This window comes from Sus scrofa, chromosome 1 (assembly GCF_054392235.1).
Source record: "Sus scrofa isolate SSC_HxYL_T2T_F1_AM1 chromosome 1, Sscrofa_HxYL_maternal_Yorkshire_Landrace_v2.0, whole genome shotgun sequence".
NCBI classification, from domain to species: Eukaryota; Metazoa; Chordata; class Mammalia; order Artiodactyla; family Suidae; genus Sus; species Sus scrofa.
In genome coordinates, this window is record NC_139383.1 from 175,284,807 (window position 1) to 175,302,740 (window position 17,934).

The 17,934-nt window shown below is 40.8% G+C and overlaps 2 protein-coding genes and 5 non-coding genes across 10 annotated transcripts in view; 1 reads left to right on the forward strand and 6 right to left on the reverse strand.

The window, feature by feature from the left end:
• Positions 1 to 1,217: 1,217 nt before the first annotated feature.
• On the reverse strand, positions 1,218 to 6,487 carry RPL4 (ribosomal protein L4). Its single transcript, NM_001444639.1, has 10 exons — positions 6,425 to 6,487; positions 4,539 to 4,710; positions 4,252 to 4,358; positions 3,538 to 3,676; positions 3,014 to 3,138; positions 2,616 to 2,745; positions 2,215 to 2,371; positions 1,859 to 1,942; positions 1,640 to 1,760; positions 1,218 to 1,552 (listed from the first exon to the last, which is right to left on the reverse strand). Exons 1-10 carry the CDS (start codon positions 6,425 to 6,427, stop codon positions 1,307 to 1,309), a joined length of 1,284 nt encoding a protein of 427 aa, NP_001431568.1. The 5' UTR covers positions 6,428 to 6,487; the 3' UTR covers positions 1,218 to 1,306.
• LOC146406863 (small nucleolar RNA SNORD18) lies at positions 2,498 to 2,567 on the reverse strand. The gene has a single exon (XR_014834524.1). It is a non-coding gene; the product is annotated as a small nucleolar RNA SNORD18 (small nucleolar RNA).
• Positions 3,229 to 3,300, reverse strand: LOC146406864 (small nucleolar RNA SNORD18). The gene has a single exon (XR_014834525.1). It is a non-coding gene; the product is annotated as a small nucleolar RNA SNORD18 (small nucleolar RNA).
• LOC146406865 (small nucleolar RNA SNORD16) lies at positions 3,738 to 3,836 on the reverse strand. The gene has a single exon (XR_014832266.1). It is a non-coding gene; the product is annotated as a small nucleolar RNA SNORD16 (small nucleolar RNA).
• LOC146406866 (small nucleolar RNA SNORD18) lies at positions 4,429 to 4,499 on the reverse strand. The gene has a single exon (XR_014834527.1). It is a non-coding gene; the product is annotated as a small nucleolar RNA SNORD18 (small nucleolar RNA).
• Positions 5,772 to 5,869, reverse strand: LOC146406867 (small nucleolar RNA SNORD16). The gene has a single exon (XR_014832264.1). It is a non-coding gene; the product is annotated as a small nucleolar RNA SNORD16 (small nucleolar RNA).
• Positions 6,488 to 6,945: 458 nt separating the features above from the next.
• The window catches only part of ZWILCH (zwilch kinetochore protein), a 44,539-nt gene continuing 33,550 nt past the window's right edge, over positions 6,946 to 17,934 (forward strand). For all 4 annotated transcript variants that reach the window (XR_014817156.1, XR_014817157.1, XM_021100315.2 and 1 more), the window contains exons 1-2: positions 6,946 to 7,026; positions 13,870 to 13,921. Coding sequence is in view for 2 of the 4 variants with exons in the window: in XM_021100315.2 (XP_020955974.1) it covers positions 6,974 to 7,026; positions 13,870 to 13,921 (105 nt within the window). In the remaining 2 variants the exon portion in view is untranslated. The remainder of the gene's footprint in view (positions 7,027 to 13,869; positions 13,922 to 17,934) is intronic.

The window sequence follows — 17,934 nt, forward strand, 5'->3', positions numbered from 1 at the left end:
GCCTGGGCGGGGCCAGTGGCTGGGTCTCCGCTTCCTGCCAGCGTCAGCTCACTTCGCTCCAACGCGGACGAGTTGGGCTTAAGAACCAACTAGGGTTTTTAAACCCCAAACCTAAACTCGAGTGGTGCGGGTCATGAAACCAAGGGCGATGGAGCGGGAAAGAACCTGGAGATAAACATGGTCAGATACCGAATGTTAAATGCTTCAGTTGGACGGTACTCGCTATCACACTTACAGCGGTGTTGCAACAAGTGTATTTCAGCTCCAAAAACCAGTACGCAGATACTACTAGCACACGGGTACAGGAGCACTACTGCGTTTAATGATCCTCGGTCTTGTGAGAGAGGCGTCCCAGGAGGCATACGCAAATTATAGGAAGGTAAAGCCATGTGAAGACAACTGGCTTTTTAAAGGGCTACCTCTACAGTGTGTCAACTCCCCAGCCGGGGTTGAATCATAGCTGCAGCTGAGGCCTGAGCCAGCCAGGACAGCTATGGATCATGACCTTTGCAAAAGCACACTAGGCACGGTAAGGATGGAATCTCAGAAAAGTCCAGTACTTAATCAGCTAATAAGGAGGAATTATAACTCCTGGATATTTTTATTATGGAGCTGACATCTCTTAGCTGCAAATGGGAGGATACCTCAAGCTATGAATCTTGAGAAATGTCAGAAGGAACAAAACCAGATGCAAAACAAGACACTACCATATTTAAACAGGGAAGGACAGGTTAGTTCTAAGTTGGTAATGCATAAACAGCTTTGGAAAAATGTTAGGGGCCATTCTTTGCAAAAGCATGTTTGGTCAACATACTCACCCCCCTGTAAAGAGTAAATGTTCCCAGCACTTTTCATACCAATGTTTCAAATATTAAAGAGGGTGGCAGGCTTTCCTTTGTCAATTGTATCCTATCACACTATTGCTATACTTAAGAACAAGAAAAAAAAGTATTCTGATTTTGCCCTCTTGTGGTTACAAAAAATGTCAATCCTTTCTGGAACTTTATCCATTTTCCAGAAACCTAATCGTTTGTCTAATCTGAGATTTCTCACAAAATTAATTTTTATTTGGATATATGGAGCATGCTTCTTCTCATTCAACTTCAAGGACTCAGAAATCCAGGGCTCCGTTTTACACCAGACAAAATGGCTTGAATTATGGAGGAAAAAAGTGTCAGTAAAAAAATTCTAACCAAGATTCACACAACACAGGTAAGTCATGTTTCACACTGCTGCTTTGATCAGGTCTTTATTCAAAATTAGCTGTCCAAGTGATTTGACTTTTATGGACTAAACAAATTTAAGTTTATGCAACAGCCTTCTTTTCTTCTGTGGTGGGCTTCTTTTCTGCAGGCTTCTTTTCAGCTGCTGGTTTCTTGGTCACTACAGCCTTTTTCCCCACCAAAGGCTTCTTCTGCTTTTTAACGCCAACAGCCTTCTTGCCAATAGCCTTCTTTCCTTTCTTCTCTACCACGGGCTTCTTGTCTGGAACCCCCTTCTCACCTGATTTGGCTTTCAGTGCTGCTGCCGCCTTATCCATCCGGATTTTGTGCTGCAACAAATTAGGAGAAAATCTAAGAATCACATCTTCCAATTTTCACAACTTAACATATCAAGAAAACTCAAAATTATCGCTTACATTCCTGGCCTGGCGAAGAATGGTGTTTCGGCGCATTGTCTTTGCATACGGGTTTAGCTTCAACATGATTCTCAGGTTTTTCAGTGGATTCTTCTTCAGAACTCTACGATGAATCTTCTTGCTATAAAACGGTAGGTACTATGTTAATATTTACATTATCTACGTTTATTAAATAACCAATAAATAGGGCAGGAATTAGTGTGTGTATCACAACTTTACCGTGGTGCGCGGAGGGCTCTTTGGATCTCTGGGCTTTTCAAGATTCTGCTAAGGTCTGTATTGAGCATCTTATGCATGGGAAGGCTGAAAGAAAAGAGAAAATGTTTACAATAGTCTCAATTCAGATTTCTCAGGTTAGAGACCCTCAACAAAAGACTTTTAACCATTTAAGCTCCTCAGAATCCAATCAGAATTTCCACTATACTACAATTTCTCAGACTATTTCACCATTTCAGTACATTGCATCTTTACACAAGGGGAATTAAGGCAACAACCCATATTCAGAAAACATGCAACCCAACTTCAACAACATCCACAGCATAAACATTTGTGTTATGTATACAAATTATACTCACTTGTAGTTACTCTTGAGGGTAGCAGCTTTACGCCAAGTGCCATAGAGCTCATCTAACTTGCGGAAAGCACTTTCAGTCCAAATGCAGAAACGTCCCACATGCCCACCAGGAGCAAGTTTCAAAATGTTCAGTTTGCTTACGTTAAGCAGAGTAATTCCTTTAAAGAAAAAAAGAATGAGGGAGCCTGTATTACAACAGAAGCCCCCCCCCAAATCATCTTTATAGCACCTGAGAAGTATTTTAATTATGAATTTCAACCATAAATGGTAAACTCATTCAGCCAAGATTCAGAAGTTCCACAAAATCATGTGTTTCAGAAACACGGACCATAAAGTGGAATCTCATCATAATAAAAGCTTGAATAGTATGGCTAATTAAAACATAAATAGTACAAGATTTACCAGGGATGTTTCTGAAGGCTTTGATGATACCATTGTCCTCATTATAGATGATGCAGGGTCCCCTGCGCTGGATTCGGCGACGGTTTCTCATTTTGCCTTTACCAGCTCTCATTCGCTGAGAGGCATAAACCTAACAAAGTGGGGTGTGGTATATTGAGATATGATCCTTGCAACAGATCTTCATAATTTAAAAAACTCCATTTTACAGTTGATGAAATTTAAGGCATGAATAGCTTGCCTAACATTAACACATAGCAACAAACGGCACTCAGGATTCAAATTCAGATGTTTCAGGATTCTACACTCTCATATCCACTAAGGTTTAGTTATACTGTCCCTCCAATAATCTTTTGAAATTTAAAATCTGACAAATTTGTGTGAAGGACTATAAAACCTACCTTCTTGATATCATTCCAGGCCTTAAGCTTCTTCAGAAGCAGAACAGCCTCCTTGGTTTTTTTGTAGCTTTCAACTTTATCTTCAACCACCAAAGGAAGTTCAGGAACTTCCTCAATCCGATGACCTGACAAAGCCAATTAACGCAGACGTGGTTACCCCAATTCCTTTGATAAGTTGCATCAAACTCACAAAATCAAAATGGTATACAATCTGCCAAATCAGAATTCTCACAAATATCATGTTTTTCAGAAACACGGACCAATGAAGTGGAATCTCATCATTTTGACAGTTGTATCAATATACCAAATCACTGTATTTGAATTACTCCCCTAGGTACAAAGTATTCATTAATGACTGAGTTTTTAGACTGAAGTGGTCATAACTAGTATTTAGCAGAGGGAAATTTAGCCAGGCCCTCTAAGATGAAGAGAATTTATACAAGGTATCAACACCAATGAAAACTTTCAGGTGAAGGAAAAAAGGAGCATTTCATACAACTCATAGAAAATAAAATATCACAAACCTTTAGACATGACCAGCGCTGGTAAGGCTGAGGCAGCCAGTGCAGAGCAGATGGCATATCGCTTCTGTGTTGTGTTCACTCTGCGATGCCAACGTCGCCAGGTCTTGGTTGGCGCAAACATGCGGCCCCCACGACACATCTATGTTCCCAGTTAAGAATTACATTTCTCAAATTTTAGCAATTAAGAACAGGTTATGCCTTGCTCAGTAGGAGTTTTCGTCACCCTTCTGAACCAGCTTACTGACAGCAGGCAACTGTCGCTGAGAACAGAGTAAGGCGCAAATTACGACATCATTGCAAGCAAAACATAATGTTGCATCTGTTATCGTTAACCTGGACTCTTCAATATTTTGGACATTTTTTTAAAAAATCTTTTTGCCATTTCTTGGGCCGCTCCCACGGCATATGGAGGTTCCCAGGCTAGGGGTCCAATCGGAGCTGCGGCCGCCAGCCTACACCAGAGCCACAGCAACGCAGGATCCGAGCCACGTCTGTGACCTACACCACAGCTCATGTCAACGCCGGATCGTTAACCCACTGAACAAGGGCAAGGATCAAACCTGCAACCTCATGGTTCCCAGTCGGATTCGTTAACCACTGCGCCACGACGGGAACTCCTTGAACATATTTTTAAACCACTAACATGAATAAAGCAGGTCCAGGCTGCTAAATGCCACAAGAGCTGACCAGTCTAGGTAGTGAAACAAAGGATACATTTCCAAAAGCACCCTGGCCAGAACGGTGAGTCCCACCACCTCGAACCCTGGGAATTCGAGCCACAGCTCTGCCAGTACCCCAAGACTCAGCACTGGTTTGATGACCTGAAATTGTGAAGAAACACAAGTTTCAGCTACCCAACCACACTAGTCTATGACTATGCTATTAGCAAACAGCATCAGAACATCCAGGAAAATCATGTGGTTCAGAAACACGGACCAACGGAGTGGAATTTCATCATTGCTGTTTTAAAATACCAACCCATGAAACCCCTAAATCCATACCTGCTAATTCACTGACAGCATATGGCTGTCTGTTGTTTTTGCGCAGGTTGGTGTGAACAAAGTTCACGATGTCTGGTCGAATGGGAGCCTTGAACACAGCAGGCAAAGTGACATTTTTGCCAGATGACTCCCCTTTTTCTGAGTACACTGATATCAGTGGACGAGCACACGCCTGAGAAAAAGGAAAATATTTATATTGACAAGCAACAGAGGCACTCTTCTCACATGTCAACAAAAGCATTAACTACTGTTACAGAAGAGACTGGAGTTTGACTAGGAAGTAATGCTAAAACCAAAAACAGAGGCTAAGTTACTAACACACCATCAGGTCTATTAACATCAATATACATTTGAAGGACACTTAGATTCTTAAGTTCTGCCACAGAAATTTCACTGTTTTCAAAGAGAATGCTTTATATTAAAACTTCCAAACCAGGCCTTAGAAAGCAAACTCATCAAAATCATACATCACAAGGTTTGAAAATGCAGTTTAATGCCACCATTCAAATTTGTTCATCCCAAATATAAGCAAATTTGATCTAACAGAGCTCTATTCCAAATATCCATCCTTGCTTCCTTCATCCCATTCCAAAAACATCTTCCAAAACTTACTAGTAAAAACGCCAGTCATGTTACTTTTTACATAATCTTCTCCAAGGACTTACTCCCTCAAAGTTAACTAAGACTCTGAGGATGACCCACACCAGCCACCTGTTAACCTCAACTCCCATACTCTCTTCCAGATACTCAGACCTACCTCAGAGATATCCCCCTCCTGCCTCAGAGTTAACAAGTCTTCTTAAAGATACCCTCCCCCATACCTACACTTCAGGCCACTTTGAAGGTTTCTCAGATCACTGAAGCCCAACTACTGCCTCCTCTCTCATTGCCTATGATTACATCATTTAATGCCACCAAACATTACAATCCATTTTGTCCAACTCAATTACAACGGATGCATCATAAGGATAGTGCTTTCTGACTGTTTTGTTCACTCAACTCCCCAGGACACATGGTGCATGCAGACTGTATTTGTGGAAATGCAACTTCTAAGCCAAAAGGACCAGAACGCTTTCAGAGGCAGATCTTAAGCTGACACACAATTAATTCACTCTGCGGTACTAACATCGCCAGATCTTGGTTGGCGCAAACATGAGGCCCCCACGACACATCTATTTTCCGAGTTAAGAATCTCATTTCTCAAACTTTAGTAATTAAGAACAGATTATGCCTTGCTCAGTAGAATTTTCGTCACCCTTCTGAACCAGCTTACTGACAGCAGGCAACTGTCGCTGAGAACAGAGTAAGACGCAAATTACGCCATCATTGCAAGGAAAACCTAGTATCAAACCATCCTTTATATTGAGCATAAACATTTTAAGACCCTTACCATGAATAAACTAGGCTCAATTTACTAAATGCCACAAGAGCTAGCCAATCTAGGCAGTGAAACAAAATATTTTTCTTAAGGAAATTTCTCAAAAGAGATAAATGTTCCTTGCTTAACAGCTCACGGAGATACAAGGACCCAAACTAACTCTTTCACCCAGACTGTTTTAGGCCCCGAGAATTTCCAAGTCTTCAGCGGAACCAATGCCTTCTAAGATCGAAGGAAAGATCGGATTCCAAAGGTCCCTCTGCGCCCGAGAACTATCTGGGGAGGATTCTCCGGAGTCGCTTCCAGGCGCGCCGGGCGCCGACTCGCACACGTTGCCTCTAAGATGGCTGCCATAGAGCCGCGCTACCCAGGTCCCAGCCGCAAACAGACGACTTTAGCCCCCATCATTTGTTCCCGCCTTGAAGACCTCATGCCCTGAAACCCCAAACCCATTCCTGCCAGGCCCATTGAGCAGAAAATAAGCCCAACCGAGAAGAACTCCACTCACCATGGTGGGGAGAGGAGAAGGCCACGCTCCTCTCAACCCGGCGGCTCCCACAGGAAAAGGAAGTGCTTAGCACTCTCACTCTATATGTAATCTTCAACTCGTCCCCCACCTTGCCCCGTCTCAGAACCGATTCAGGGACACAAAATATCTCTCTACGACTCTACATAAATAAAAAAGTAGAGTATTATTTCTGAATAGGTGTCAAATTGCGGTTTCTATTAATTTTCAAAGCCAAAAGAGCTCTTACAACCGAGGGACTCTTTTTCGCGGAGTAATCCACAAGGGGGCGTGGCCAATTCTCGCGAGATCAGTATCTTTTTCCCCGAAACCGCTAAAACTTATTTTAACTTTTTCTTACGGGAATGGAAAACTATTGGGACAGGAAAAGCCGCGGTGTGTTATAAAACAAAAGTTTAACTTTGTGAACAAACGAGAGCTTTTGGGGGTGGGGTAAAAGTAGTTCTGGAGGGGGGGTCATGACCCCGGACGTCAGCGTCGGGCGCGTATTTCAGATTGGCGGTTCCGGTTCGGCAGTGCGACGGGTGCAAGATGTGGTTGCGAATGAACCAAGCTGCTGAAGAGTTTTACGCTCTTCTCCTGAAGTGAGTTATAACCCTTGCTTTTGGCTTGGCTCTGAGCACAGCACCTCTTCCTCGGGGTATCTCATTTCTCCCCCCAATCCTCTAGACGCAGCCTTGGGGATTAACGCCTCGCCTGTTTCCAGCGGCGCGAATGTTGCCGCCTAGTCAGCTTTCCTGGGGTCTGGGAGCTGAGGAGAGGTTTGTTATCTGCTCCATTGTGGGGATTGGCCCTGTGGGGCTTGCTTGTAGTCTTGTTTAAAAAAAAAAACATCTGTACGCTGTCACTCGAGGTGGAAGGTGACAGGTTTTCCAAGAGGCGAGTTATTCTGATAAACACACACACTCGTGGTGTTAGAGGCACCTGTCAGGATATGGAGCACTAGATGTTGATATCCTTCATCTCTTTAAAGCCTTGCTAGTGTGAAACGTGTTGTTATAGTCTATTCAGGATAGAAATTATGAAAGGAACAACAGCTAGAATGCTATAGTGATCGTGTGTCGGCCCTTTAAAGCATCTTTATTTCACAGTGCTCGAAGACCTCATTTTATTTTTAGAGTGAAGTACCAGTACCAAAGGAGATTCCATCCAGTTCTGTCTACATCCAAAGTAAAAATCTAGTCCGGTAGTTCTCAAATTTGAGCTTGTGTCAGAATCACCTGGCGGGTTGCCAAAACAGATTGCTGGGCCTACTTTTAGGGTTTCTGATTTAGTAAGTCTGGGTGGGATCTGTAAAGAATTTGCGTTTTTGCTGTAATCTAACCCCTTATTTTCTAAGTGCCATACTTTTTCATTGTTTATTGCTTTTTTTTTACTGCTTACAGAAGTGGTAGTGCTTGTCGATTTTTTTCAACATTATAGAAAGAGCTGTAGCTTTTTTAGCTGTGGTGTAAGCCGACGGCTACAGCTCCGGTTCAGCCCTTAGCCTGGGAACCTCCATATGCCACGGGTGCGGCCCTAAAAAAAAAAGTCAAAGTGAGGCAGTCACAGGTGTACTTTTTATTTCAGTGAGTCATAGAGTACATCAAATAAAAAATGGTATCTTTTTTTCCACTCTTTTTCCTTTATTTTTTCTTTTGTTATTATTAAAGTATAGTTGATTTACAATGTTTTGTCAAGTTCTGTTGTACAACAAAATGACCCAATCACACACAGTTCCCTGTGCTGTACAGTAGGATCCCATTGCCCATCCATTCCAAATATAACAGTTTGCATCCAAAAAACCCCCCAAAATGCCCATCCATCCCACTCCCTTCCCTTTCCCCTTTGTGAACTCCAAGTCTGCTCTTCTTGGCCATGTTCTTGTTTCCGTTTGTTTGTTTGTTTTTTAGATAGGATCATCTGTACCATATTTTAGATTGCACAAATAAGTGATATCATATGGTATTTTCTTTTTCTTTCTGGCTTACTTCACTTTGTATGAGAAGCTGTAGATTCATCCATGTTGCTGCAAATGACATTAGTTTGTCTTTTTTATGGTTGAGTAATATTCCCTTGTATACATGTACCACATCTTAATCCAGTCATCTGTTGATGGACATTTAGGCTGTTTTCATGTCTTGGCTATTGTGAATAATGCTGCAGTGATCATAGGGATGCATGCGTCTTTTTCAGTGAAAGTTTTTGTCCAGATAAATCCCCAGCAATGGAATTGCTGGATCATATGGTAGCATCATAGTTTTCTGATGTACCTTCATATTGTTTTCCATAGTGGTTGTACAGTTTACATCTTCACCAACAGTGGAGGAGGGTACCTTTTTCTCCACACTCTCTCCAGCATTTATTTGTTGACTTGTTAATGATGGCCATCTGACTGGTGTGAAGTGGTACCTCATTTTAGTTTTGATTTGCATTTCTTTAATAATTAGTGGTATTGAGCATTTCTTCATATGCCTTTTGGCTATCCGTATGTCTGCTTTGGAGAAGGTCTTTTGCCCGTTTTTCATTTGGGTTGTTTGTTTTTTTGTTGTTGAGTTGCCTGAGTTGTTTGTATATTTTGGAGATGAGGCCCTTGTCTGTTGCATCATTGGCAAAGATTTTCTCCCATTCTGTGGGTTGTCTTTTTCTTTTTTTTTAAATGCTTTCCTTTGCTGTCCAAAAGCTTTTGAGTTTGATTAGGTCCCATTGGTTTATTTGTGTCTTTATTGTCATTATTCTAGGAGGTGAATCAAACAAGATATTGCTGTGATTTATGTCAAAGAGCATTCTGTCTATGCTTTCCTCTAGGGAGTTTTATAGTGTCTGGCCTTATATTTGGGTCTTTAATCTATTTTGAGTTTATTGTTGTATATGTTAGATAGTGTTCTACTTTCATTCTTTTACATGTAACTTTCCAGTTTTCCCAGCACCATTTATTTATTTATTTATTTTTTTATTTTCCCACTGTACAGCAAGGGGGTCAGGTCATCCTTAGATGTATACATTGCAGTTACAATTTTTTCCCCCATCCTTTCTTCTGTTGCGACATGAGTATCTAGACATAGTTCTCAATGCTATTCAGCAGGATCTCCTTATAAATCTATTCTAGGTTGTGTCTGATAAGCCCAAGCTCCCGATCCCTCCCACTCCCTCCCCCTCCCATCAGGCAACCACAAGTCTCTTCTCCAAGTCCATGATTTTCTTTTCTGAGGAGATGTTCATTTGTGCTGGATATTAGATTCCAGTTATAAGTGATATCATATGGTATTTGTCTTTGTCTTTCTGGCTCATTTCACTCAGTATGAGAGTCTCTAGTTCCATCCATGTTGCTGCAAATGGCATGATGTCATCCTTTTTTATGGCTGAGTAGTATTCCATTGTGTATATATACCACATCTTCCGAATCCAATCATCTGTCGATGGACATTTGGGTTGTTTCCATGTCTTGGCTATTGTGAATAGGGCTGCAATGAACATGCGGGTACATGTGTCTCTTTTAAGTAGAGCTTTGTCCGGATAGATGCCCAAGAGTGGGATTGCAGGGTCATATGGAAGTTCTATGTATAGATTTCTAAGGTATCTCCAAACTGTTCTCCATAGTGGCTGTACCAGTTTACATTCCCACCAACAGTGCAGGAGGGTTCCCTTTTCTCCACAGCCCCTCCAGCACTTGTTATTTGTGGATTTATTAATAATGGCCATTCTGACTGGTGTGAGGTGGTATCTCATGGTAGTTTTGATTTGCATTTCTCTTATAATCAGCGATGTTGAGCATTTTTTCATGTGTTTGTTGGCCATCTGTATATCTTCCTTGGAGAAATGTCAATTCAGGTCTTTTGCCCATTTTTCCATTGATTGATTGGTTTTTTTGCTGTTGAGTTGTATAAGTTGCTTGTATATTCTAGAGATTAAGCCCTTGTCAGTTGCATCATTTGAAAGTATTTTCTCCCATTCTGAAAGTTGTCTTTTTGTTTTCTTTTTGGTTTCCTTTGCTGTGCAAAAGCTTTTCAGGGAGTTCCCGTCGTGGCGCAGTGGTTAACGAATCCGACTAGGAACCATGAGGTTGCGGGTTCGGTCCCTGCCCTTGCTCAGTGGGTTAACGATCCGGCGTTGCCGTGAGCTGTGGTGTAGGTTGCAGACGCGGCTCGGATCCCGCGTTGCTGTGGCTCTGGCGTAGGCCGGTGGCTACAGCTCCGATTCAACCCCTAGCCTGGGAACCTCCATATGCCGCGGGAGCGGCCCAAGAAATAGCAACAACAACAACAAAAAGACAAAAGACCAAAAAAAAAAAAAAAAAAAAAAAAAGCTTTTCAGTTTGATGAGGTCCCATGGGTTTATTTTTGCTCTAATTTCTATTGCTTTGGGAGACTGACCTGAGAAAATATTCATGATGTTGATGTCAGAGAGTGTTTTGCCTATGTTTTCTTCGAGGAGTTTGATGGTGTCCTGTCGTATATTTAAGTCTTTCAGCCATTTGGAGTTTATTTTTGTGCATGGTGTGAGGGTGTGTTCTAGTTTCATTGCTTTGCATGCAGCTGTCCAGGTTTCCCAGCAATGCTTGCTGAATAGACTTTCCTTTTCCCATTTGATGTTCTTGCCTCCCTTGTCAAAGATTAATTTACCATAGGTGTCAGGGTTTATTTCCGGGTTCTCTATTCTGTTCCATTGGTCGGTCTGTCTGTTTTGATACCAGTACCACACTGTTTTGATGACTGTGGCTTTGTAGTATTTCTTGAAGTCTGGGAGAGTGATGCCTCCTGCTTGGTTTTTGTTTCTCAGGATTGCTTTGGCGATTCTGGGTCTTTTGTGGTTCCATATAAATGTTTGGATTGTTTGTTCTAGTTCTGTGAACAATGTCATGGGTAATTTGATAGGGATTGCATTGAATCTGTAGATTGCTTTGGGTAGTATGGCCATTTTTACAATATTGATTTTCCCAATCCAGGAACATGGAATATCTTTCCATTTCTTTACATCTTCTTTGATTTCTTTGATTAAAGTTTTATAGTTCTCGGCATATAGGTCCTTTACCTCTTTGGTCAGGTGTATTCCGAGGTATTTGATTTTGCCAGCACCATTTATTGAAGAGACTGTCTTTCTTCCACTGTATGTTCTGTCCTCCTTTGTTATAGATTAGTTGCACATATGTACTTGGGTTTATATCTGGGTTTCTATGCTGTTCCATAGGTCTATATTTCTGTTTTTGTGCCAGTACTGTTGTGGCAGCTGTCAGGAGCCCAAGGCCGGAGTGTATCAGCTCCGGGGGCAGCCTATTGGCCAGTGTACCAGCTCCAGCAGCTCTGTGGCTGCAGTGTACCAGCTCCAGCGGCTCTGTGGCCGCAGTGTACCAGCTCCAGCAGTTCTTTCACCTGGTGAGAAACTAAGCGAGCACTCGGAGAGTTGGAGAACTCAGGTTTATTACGCCAGGGGGCTCAGAAGAGGGGTTTCACAAGGCTTTTATGGGCTAATTCTTCCTGGTCCATGCTTGGTGGACCAGAGTGAGAACTGGCAAAGTAATAGATGCAGGAGTGAGTTTTACAGAAGCAGATGTGTGGGGGAGGGGTAGTTAGAGGTAGTTGGCTGGGTTAGGGGCACTTTGGCCAGATTTTGCTTAGTTGTCATGGCTGGGGTGTCTCCTTTTGACCTTTTTGTCAGGACATTTCCCCCTACAGTACCATATCATTTTGATGACTGTAGCTTTGTAGTATTGTCTAAAATCAGGAAGCTTGATTCCTCCATTTCTGTTTTTCTTTTTCAGTATTGCTTTGGCTATTTGGGGGTCTCTTGTGTTTCCATACAAATTTGAAAATATTCTGTTCTAGTTCTGTGAAGAATGTCTTTGGTAATTTGATAGGGATTGCACTGAATTTGTAGATTACCTTGATTCTTCCAATCCAAAATGATGGTATATTTTTCCATCTGTTTGTGTCATCTTTGAGTTCTTTCATCAGTGTTTTATAGTTTTTAGAGTATAGGTCTTTTGTCTCTTTAGGTAGGTATATTTCTAGATATTTTATTCTTTTTGATGCAGTTGTAAATGGGATGGCTTCTCTGATTTCTCTTTCTGATTTTTCATTATTAGTATATAGAAATGCAATTGATTTCTGTATATTAATTTTGCAGCCTGCAACTTTGCCAAATTCATTGATGAGTTCTGTTTTCTGATGCAGTCTTTAGGGTTTTCCAAATATATTATTATCCCATCTGCAAACAGTGATAGTTTTACTTCTTTTCCAGTTTGGATTCCTTTTATTTCTTTTTCTTCTCTGATTGTTGTGGCTAGGACCTCTGAAACTATGTTAAATAATAGTGGTGAAAGTGGGCATCCTTGTCTTGTTCCTGATCTTGGTGGAAATGTTTTCAGTTTTTCACCATTGAGAATGATGTTAGCTGTGGGTTTTTCATATATGTTTTTTGTTATGTTGAGGTAGGTTCTCTCTATCCCCACTCTCTGTAGAGCTTTTATCAGAAGCAGGTGTTGAATTTTGTTGTGAATGTTATCCTAAAACCATTCCCATTGAGTTCCTTTAGGACTCTAAAGATTACGTTCTCTTTCAGAGTGTAGATCAGGCTTATGTGCATTTTGATATGTTAATGGTTTATAGTTTATGTGCTTTGGGATCAACTTTCTTGAATACAGTGATTACTAAGTATCTTAGCATTTTGTGCTTACATTTTAAAAAGGAATTTTTTTTCTTTCTTTTTATTTTTTTTGTCTTTTTGCCTTTTCTGGGGCCGCTCCTGCGGCATATGGAAGTTCCCAGGCTAGGGGTCTACAGCAGAGCCACAGCAACGTGGGATCCAAGCCGCGTCTGCAACCTACACCACAGCTCACAGCAACGCCAGATCCTTAACCCACTGAGCAAGGGCAGGGATCGAACCTGCAACCTCATGGTTCCTAGTCGGATTCGTTAACCTCTGAGCCACAACGGGAACTCCTAAAAAGGAAATTTTTAAACATTCTTAAATTTACTAATTTTTTAAGTAACATGAAAACAGGGAGGATAGATGCTTCCGTTTTAGCCATAGAAATGTAAGGCTTGGGACCTTTAAGTAACTCCTCTGTGGTTAGCCACTGATTCAGTAGCATATCAGAATCTGGTCATTTTTACTTCCCAAATGTCATGTAGTAAATTATGTTTTAATGCTGATACTGTGTTTTCAGAGTTACAAGAGTAGAGGTAAGCAACCTAATTTCTTGCTGTGTATGAGAAGCACTTGTACCTGCTTTGGAGCAGAGGTCTATTAAGCTTTACCATATCTCTTTTTTTTCTTTCTTTGTTAACGTAATACTCTTTTTTTTTTTTTTTTTTTCCCTCTTCCCAATTGTGCCTTAGGGCTGCCATGAATACCTTGGGTGTCCTGCAGAAAGAAAGTGATGACTAACTCCTGAATTTAAATGACAGAATGCTATAGCTCTGTTTTTCACATGTGGTTTTGCATTTCAGGAAATTTAATGAAGAAAAGAAAGGAATCTGTAAAGACCCATTAATCTATGAGGTATGAACAGTGTATTTTGTTTTTAAACACAACTCAGTCATCCTAAAATTGTGAGTTTTTACAAGTTGAGTTTATTAAAGTTAATTTATGTAAATTTCACCCTTTTAATGTTCTGTCAGTTTTTACAAATGCATTCAGTCATATAACCACCCCCATAATGAAGAACCTCCAAAACTCTCCTTGTGCCCTTTCATAGTCCACCCTTTCCCTTGTTCCTAGTCCCTAGCAACCACTAATCTGTTTTCTATCTCTGTTTTCTGTTTTCTGCCTTTGGTATTGCTTTTTCCAGAATGTCATATATATAAAATCATAAAGTTTGTAGCTTTTTGGATCTCGCTTCTGTGAGTTAGTATAATACATTTGAAATTCAACTCTGTTGTTTGTGTCAGTAGTCCCTTCCTTTTTATTGTTAAGTAATATTCTATTGTATGGCTGTACTACGATTTGGTTATCCATTCACCAGTTGTTGAACACTTGGATTGTTTCCAGTTTTTGATAGTTATGAATAAAGCTACTAAAACATTCATAGATTTTATTAAGCATTTAATACACATCAGTGTTCCATAGGTAAACTCCCCTTAGAGTTTAATCTCTTAAAACAATTAACAAACTAAACAAATTATATTCTAAAAGACAAGCTGAGGAGGAATAATTATAAATGATAAGTAAGAACTAAATCCATATGTATGAAATATATAAAAAGCTCTTAAAAATCAAGAAAGGAAAAAAGACAGTCATAATAGAAGAATAGGCAAAAAATACGGATAAATAACCATAAAAAGAAAAGTACAAATTCTGTTGACCCTTGAACAGTGCAGGAATTAGGTGTGCTGACCCTCTGCAGTGAAGAATTTGATCATAACTTATAGTGGGCTCTCCGCATATGTCGTTCCTCTATATCTGAGGTTCTACATCTGGATTTGCAATGCATTCAACCAACTGTGGATCTTGTAGTACTACAGTGTTTATTACTAGAAAAAACTGACATATAAATGGACCCCTGCAGTTCACACCCATGTTGTTAAAGAGCCAACCAGTATAGTTATCTCTTACTATCTACTCACTGACCAAACTGAGGAATCAAGTATAGTCAGATAAATGTATTAATCCCTCCCTACCTGAATTATTCTCACTTGATACCTGTATTAGTTCCCTAGGGCTGCTGTAACAAAGTATCACTAGTTGCTTTTCTTAAAACATCAAACATGTATTTTCTCACTTCTAGAGACTAAGAGTCTCACGTCAAGGTGTCAGCAGGGATATGTCCCTACTGAAGTCTCTGTGAGAGGATCCTTCCTTACCTCCCCCTAGGTTCTTTTGGTTCCAACAATTCTAGAGGTTCTTGGCTTATAGAAACACCAGACTCTGTCAACACATGGCATTCTCCCTGTGTGTGTCTCGCAATTTCTCATTCCTTTTAAGTATATCCGTCATAGGGTTTAGCACCCCCTCCCCACCCATCCAAGTTAATCCTTCTCTTAACTTGATTGTATTTGCAAAGACCTTATTTCCAAATAAATTCACAGCCAGAGGAACCAGGGGTTAGCATTTCAACTTGTCTCTTAGGGGGGTGTAATTCAACCCACAACTGCACTTGAAATTCAACCTGGTAGATTAGAGTAACACAGCATCCTTTGCTCTCTGAACTTGGTCTCTAAATGCTTCAGTATCCAAACTAAGAAATTAAAACAGGTTAAAAAAATGAGAGATATTTGTCACTAACAAACATATTAGACACTGTTCACCCTGATTAGTGATCAAATAAATGAAAACTAAAACAGTAACAAGATACTAATTTTTGCTATGAGATGGTAAAAAATAAACAATGAAAATACTCAGTGTGTTCACACAAGTGATGGGAGTGCAAATATGTGGATATGACATATTTGAAAGACAATTTGACCTTATCAGTGTAGTTTTAAATACTCATCTTAAGAAAGTAATTTAAGGATGTCCATTATCCATTGTTGATTATAGCATATCACTTGGAACTACCCAAATGTTGAATGATAGAGAATTAATTATATGATAGTAGATCCATGGTGCTAGATGGGCTAAGAACATTTAATGGAATGAAGTTCATGATATGTCAGAATACTCTGTTTTTTATTAAGCAAAATCTTATCAAGTTATCAAAACAATACATTTCTATTTAAATAGACTTATATGTCTGGGAAAAGATGAAGCAAAATATACACCAAAAAGGCAAATAACAGTAGTAATTAGGAGTTCCCTGGTGGCCTAGTAGTTAAGGATTTGGCCTTGTCACTGCTGTGGCTCAGTTTGATCCCTGGCCGGAGAACTTCTGCATGCCTCAAGCGCCACCAAAAATTTTTTTTAAAAGCCCCCTAGGAGTTCCTGTCATGGCGCAGCAGAAACGAAGCCAACTAGGAACCATGAGGTTGTGGGTTTGATCCCTGGCCTCGCTCAGTGGGTTGAGGATCCGGCGTTGCCATGAGCTGTGGTGTAGGTCGCAGACGCGGCTCGGATCCTGAGTTGCTGTGGCTCTGGCGTAGGCCGGCTACTACAGCTCTGATTAGACCCCTAGCCTGGGAACCTGCATATGCCGCTGGTGCAGCCCTAAAAAAGGACTAAAGACAGGGGAAAAAAAACAAACAAACCCCAAACCGGTAATGATTATTCTGGTTAGTAGAATTATAGATGAGTTTTTAAAATGTTCCTTGAGCTATTTTCAAATTTTTCTACATGTTATTCGTAGGGAGAAGAGCTAGATTAGGGGTTTGGGATGAACATATACATACTACCCTATATAAAATAAGTAAATAACAGGGACCTACTGCATAGCACAGGGAACCATTCTCAATATCTTGTAATAATCTATAATGGAAAAGATTTGTATATGTATGTATAACTGAATCATTTTGCTATATAATTGAAACTAACACAACATTGTAAATTAACTGTGCCACAATAAAAATAAAAGCTTAAAATCTTTTTTTTTTGGCCACACCTGAGGCATATAGAAATTCCTGGGCCAGGGATCAAATCTGAGCCACAGCTGCAGCAATGCCAGATTTTTAACCCACTGTCTCAGGCCAGGGATAGACCCTGAGCTTCAGCAGTGACCCAAGCTGCTTCAGAGACAACACCAGATCCTTAACCTGCTGTGCCACAGGGGGAACTCCCTAAAAAATCTTTTCTACAGTAAACATGTATTACAATTAGAATAAAGAACTAAGCAGTTCCTATAATTGATAAAGTTCTTTTTTTCGTCTTCTTCTGGTTATTTTTTTGCTTTTTAGAGCCATACCCGAGGCACATGGAGGTTCCCAGGCTAGGGGTCCACTCGGAGCTACAGCTGCTGGCCCATGCCACAGTCACAGCAACGCCAGATCTGAGCCGCTGTGGTATAATCTGTGACCTATACCACAGCTCACGGCAAAGCCGGATCCTTAACCCACGGAGCGAGACCAGGGATTCGTTAACCACTGGGCCACTATGGGAACACCTTCTTCTGTTTTCTTTTTTTATTTTTTTTTCTTTTTCAGCTGCACCTGCAGTGTATGGAAGTTCCCAGACCAGGGATCAAATCTGAGCTCGAGCTGTGACCTACAGTACAGCTGCAGCAGTACTGGATCCTTAACCCACTGTGCCACTGCAGAAACTCCCTAAACTGATAAAGTTCTAAATGCCATAGTACAATCAGAAAAAAAAGATAATATTTAGTAAAGTAGTAATTTTAAGGTTCATAACAGTAATTCCAGTATGATTCAGGGAAGAGGATACCAGTGTGGTTCCAATCAAGAAGGCCTTACAAGGCAGGGTGCGCTTTAGGTGGTCCTTGAAGCATATAGATACAGACATAAGAGCTAGATTTTCTCAATATGCAAAACAACATGGAGACCCCACTATGGGGCAGCGCGATCAGTGGTGTCTTGGGAGCTCTGGGTCGCAGGTTTGATTCCTGGCCCAACACTGTGGGTTAAGGAACCGGCATTGCTGCAGCTGTGGCTTAGGTCACAACCGTGGCTTGGATCTGATCCCTGGCCTGT

Excerpts from the sequence above, each read along its gene's own strand:
- RPL4 (NM_001444639.1), bottom strand. Across the intron at positions 3,139-3,537 it reads AGCGCTGGTCATGTCTAAAG|GTCATCGGATTGAGGAAGTT; the intron begins GTTTGTGATATT and ends TGGCTTTGTCAG. Across the intron at positions 1,553-1,639 it reads TTCTTCGCCAGGCCAGGAAT|CACAAAATCCGGATGGATAA; the intron begins GTAAGCGATAAT and ends AATTTGTTGCAG.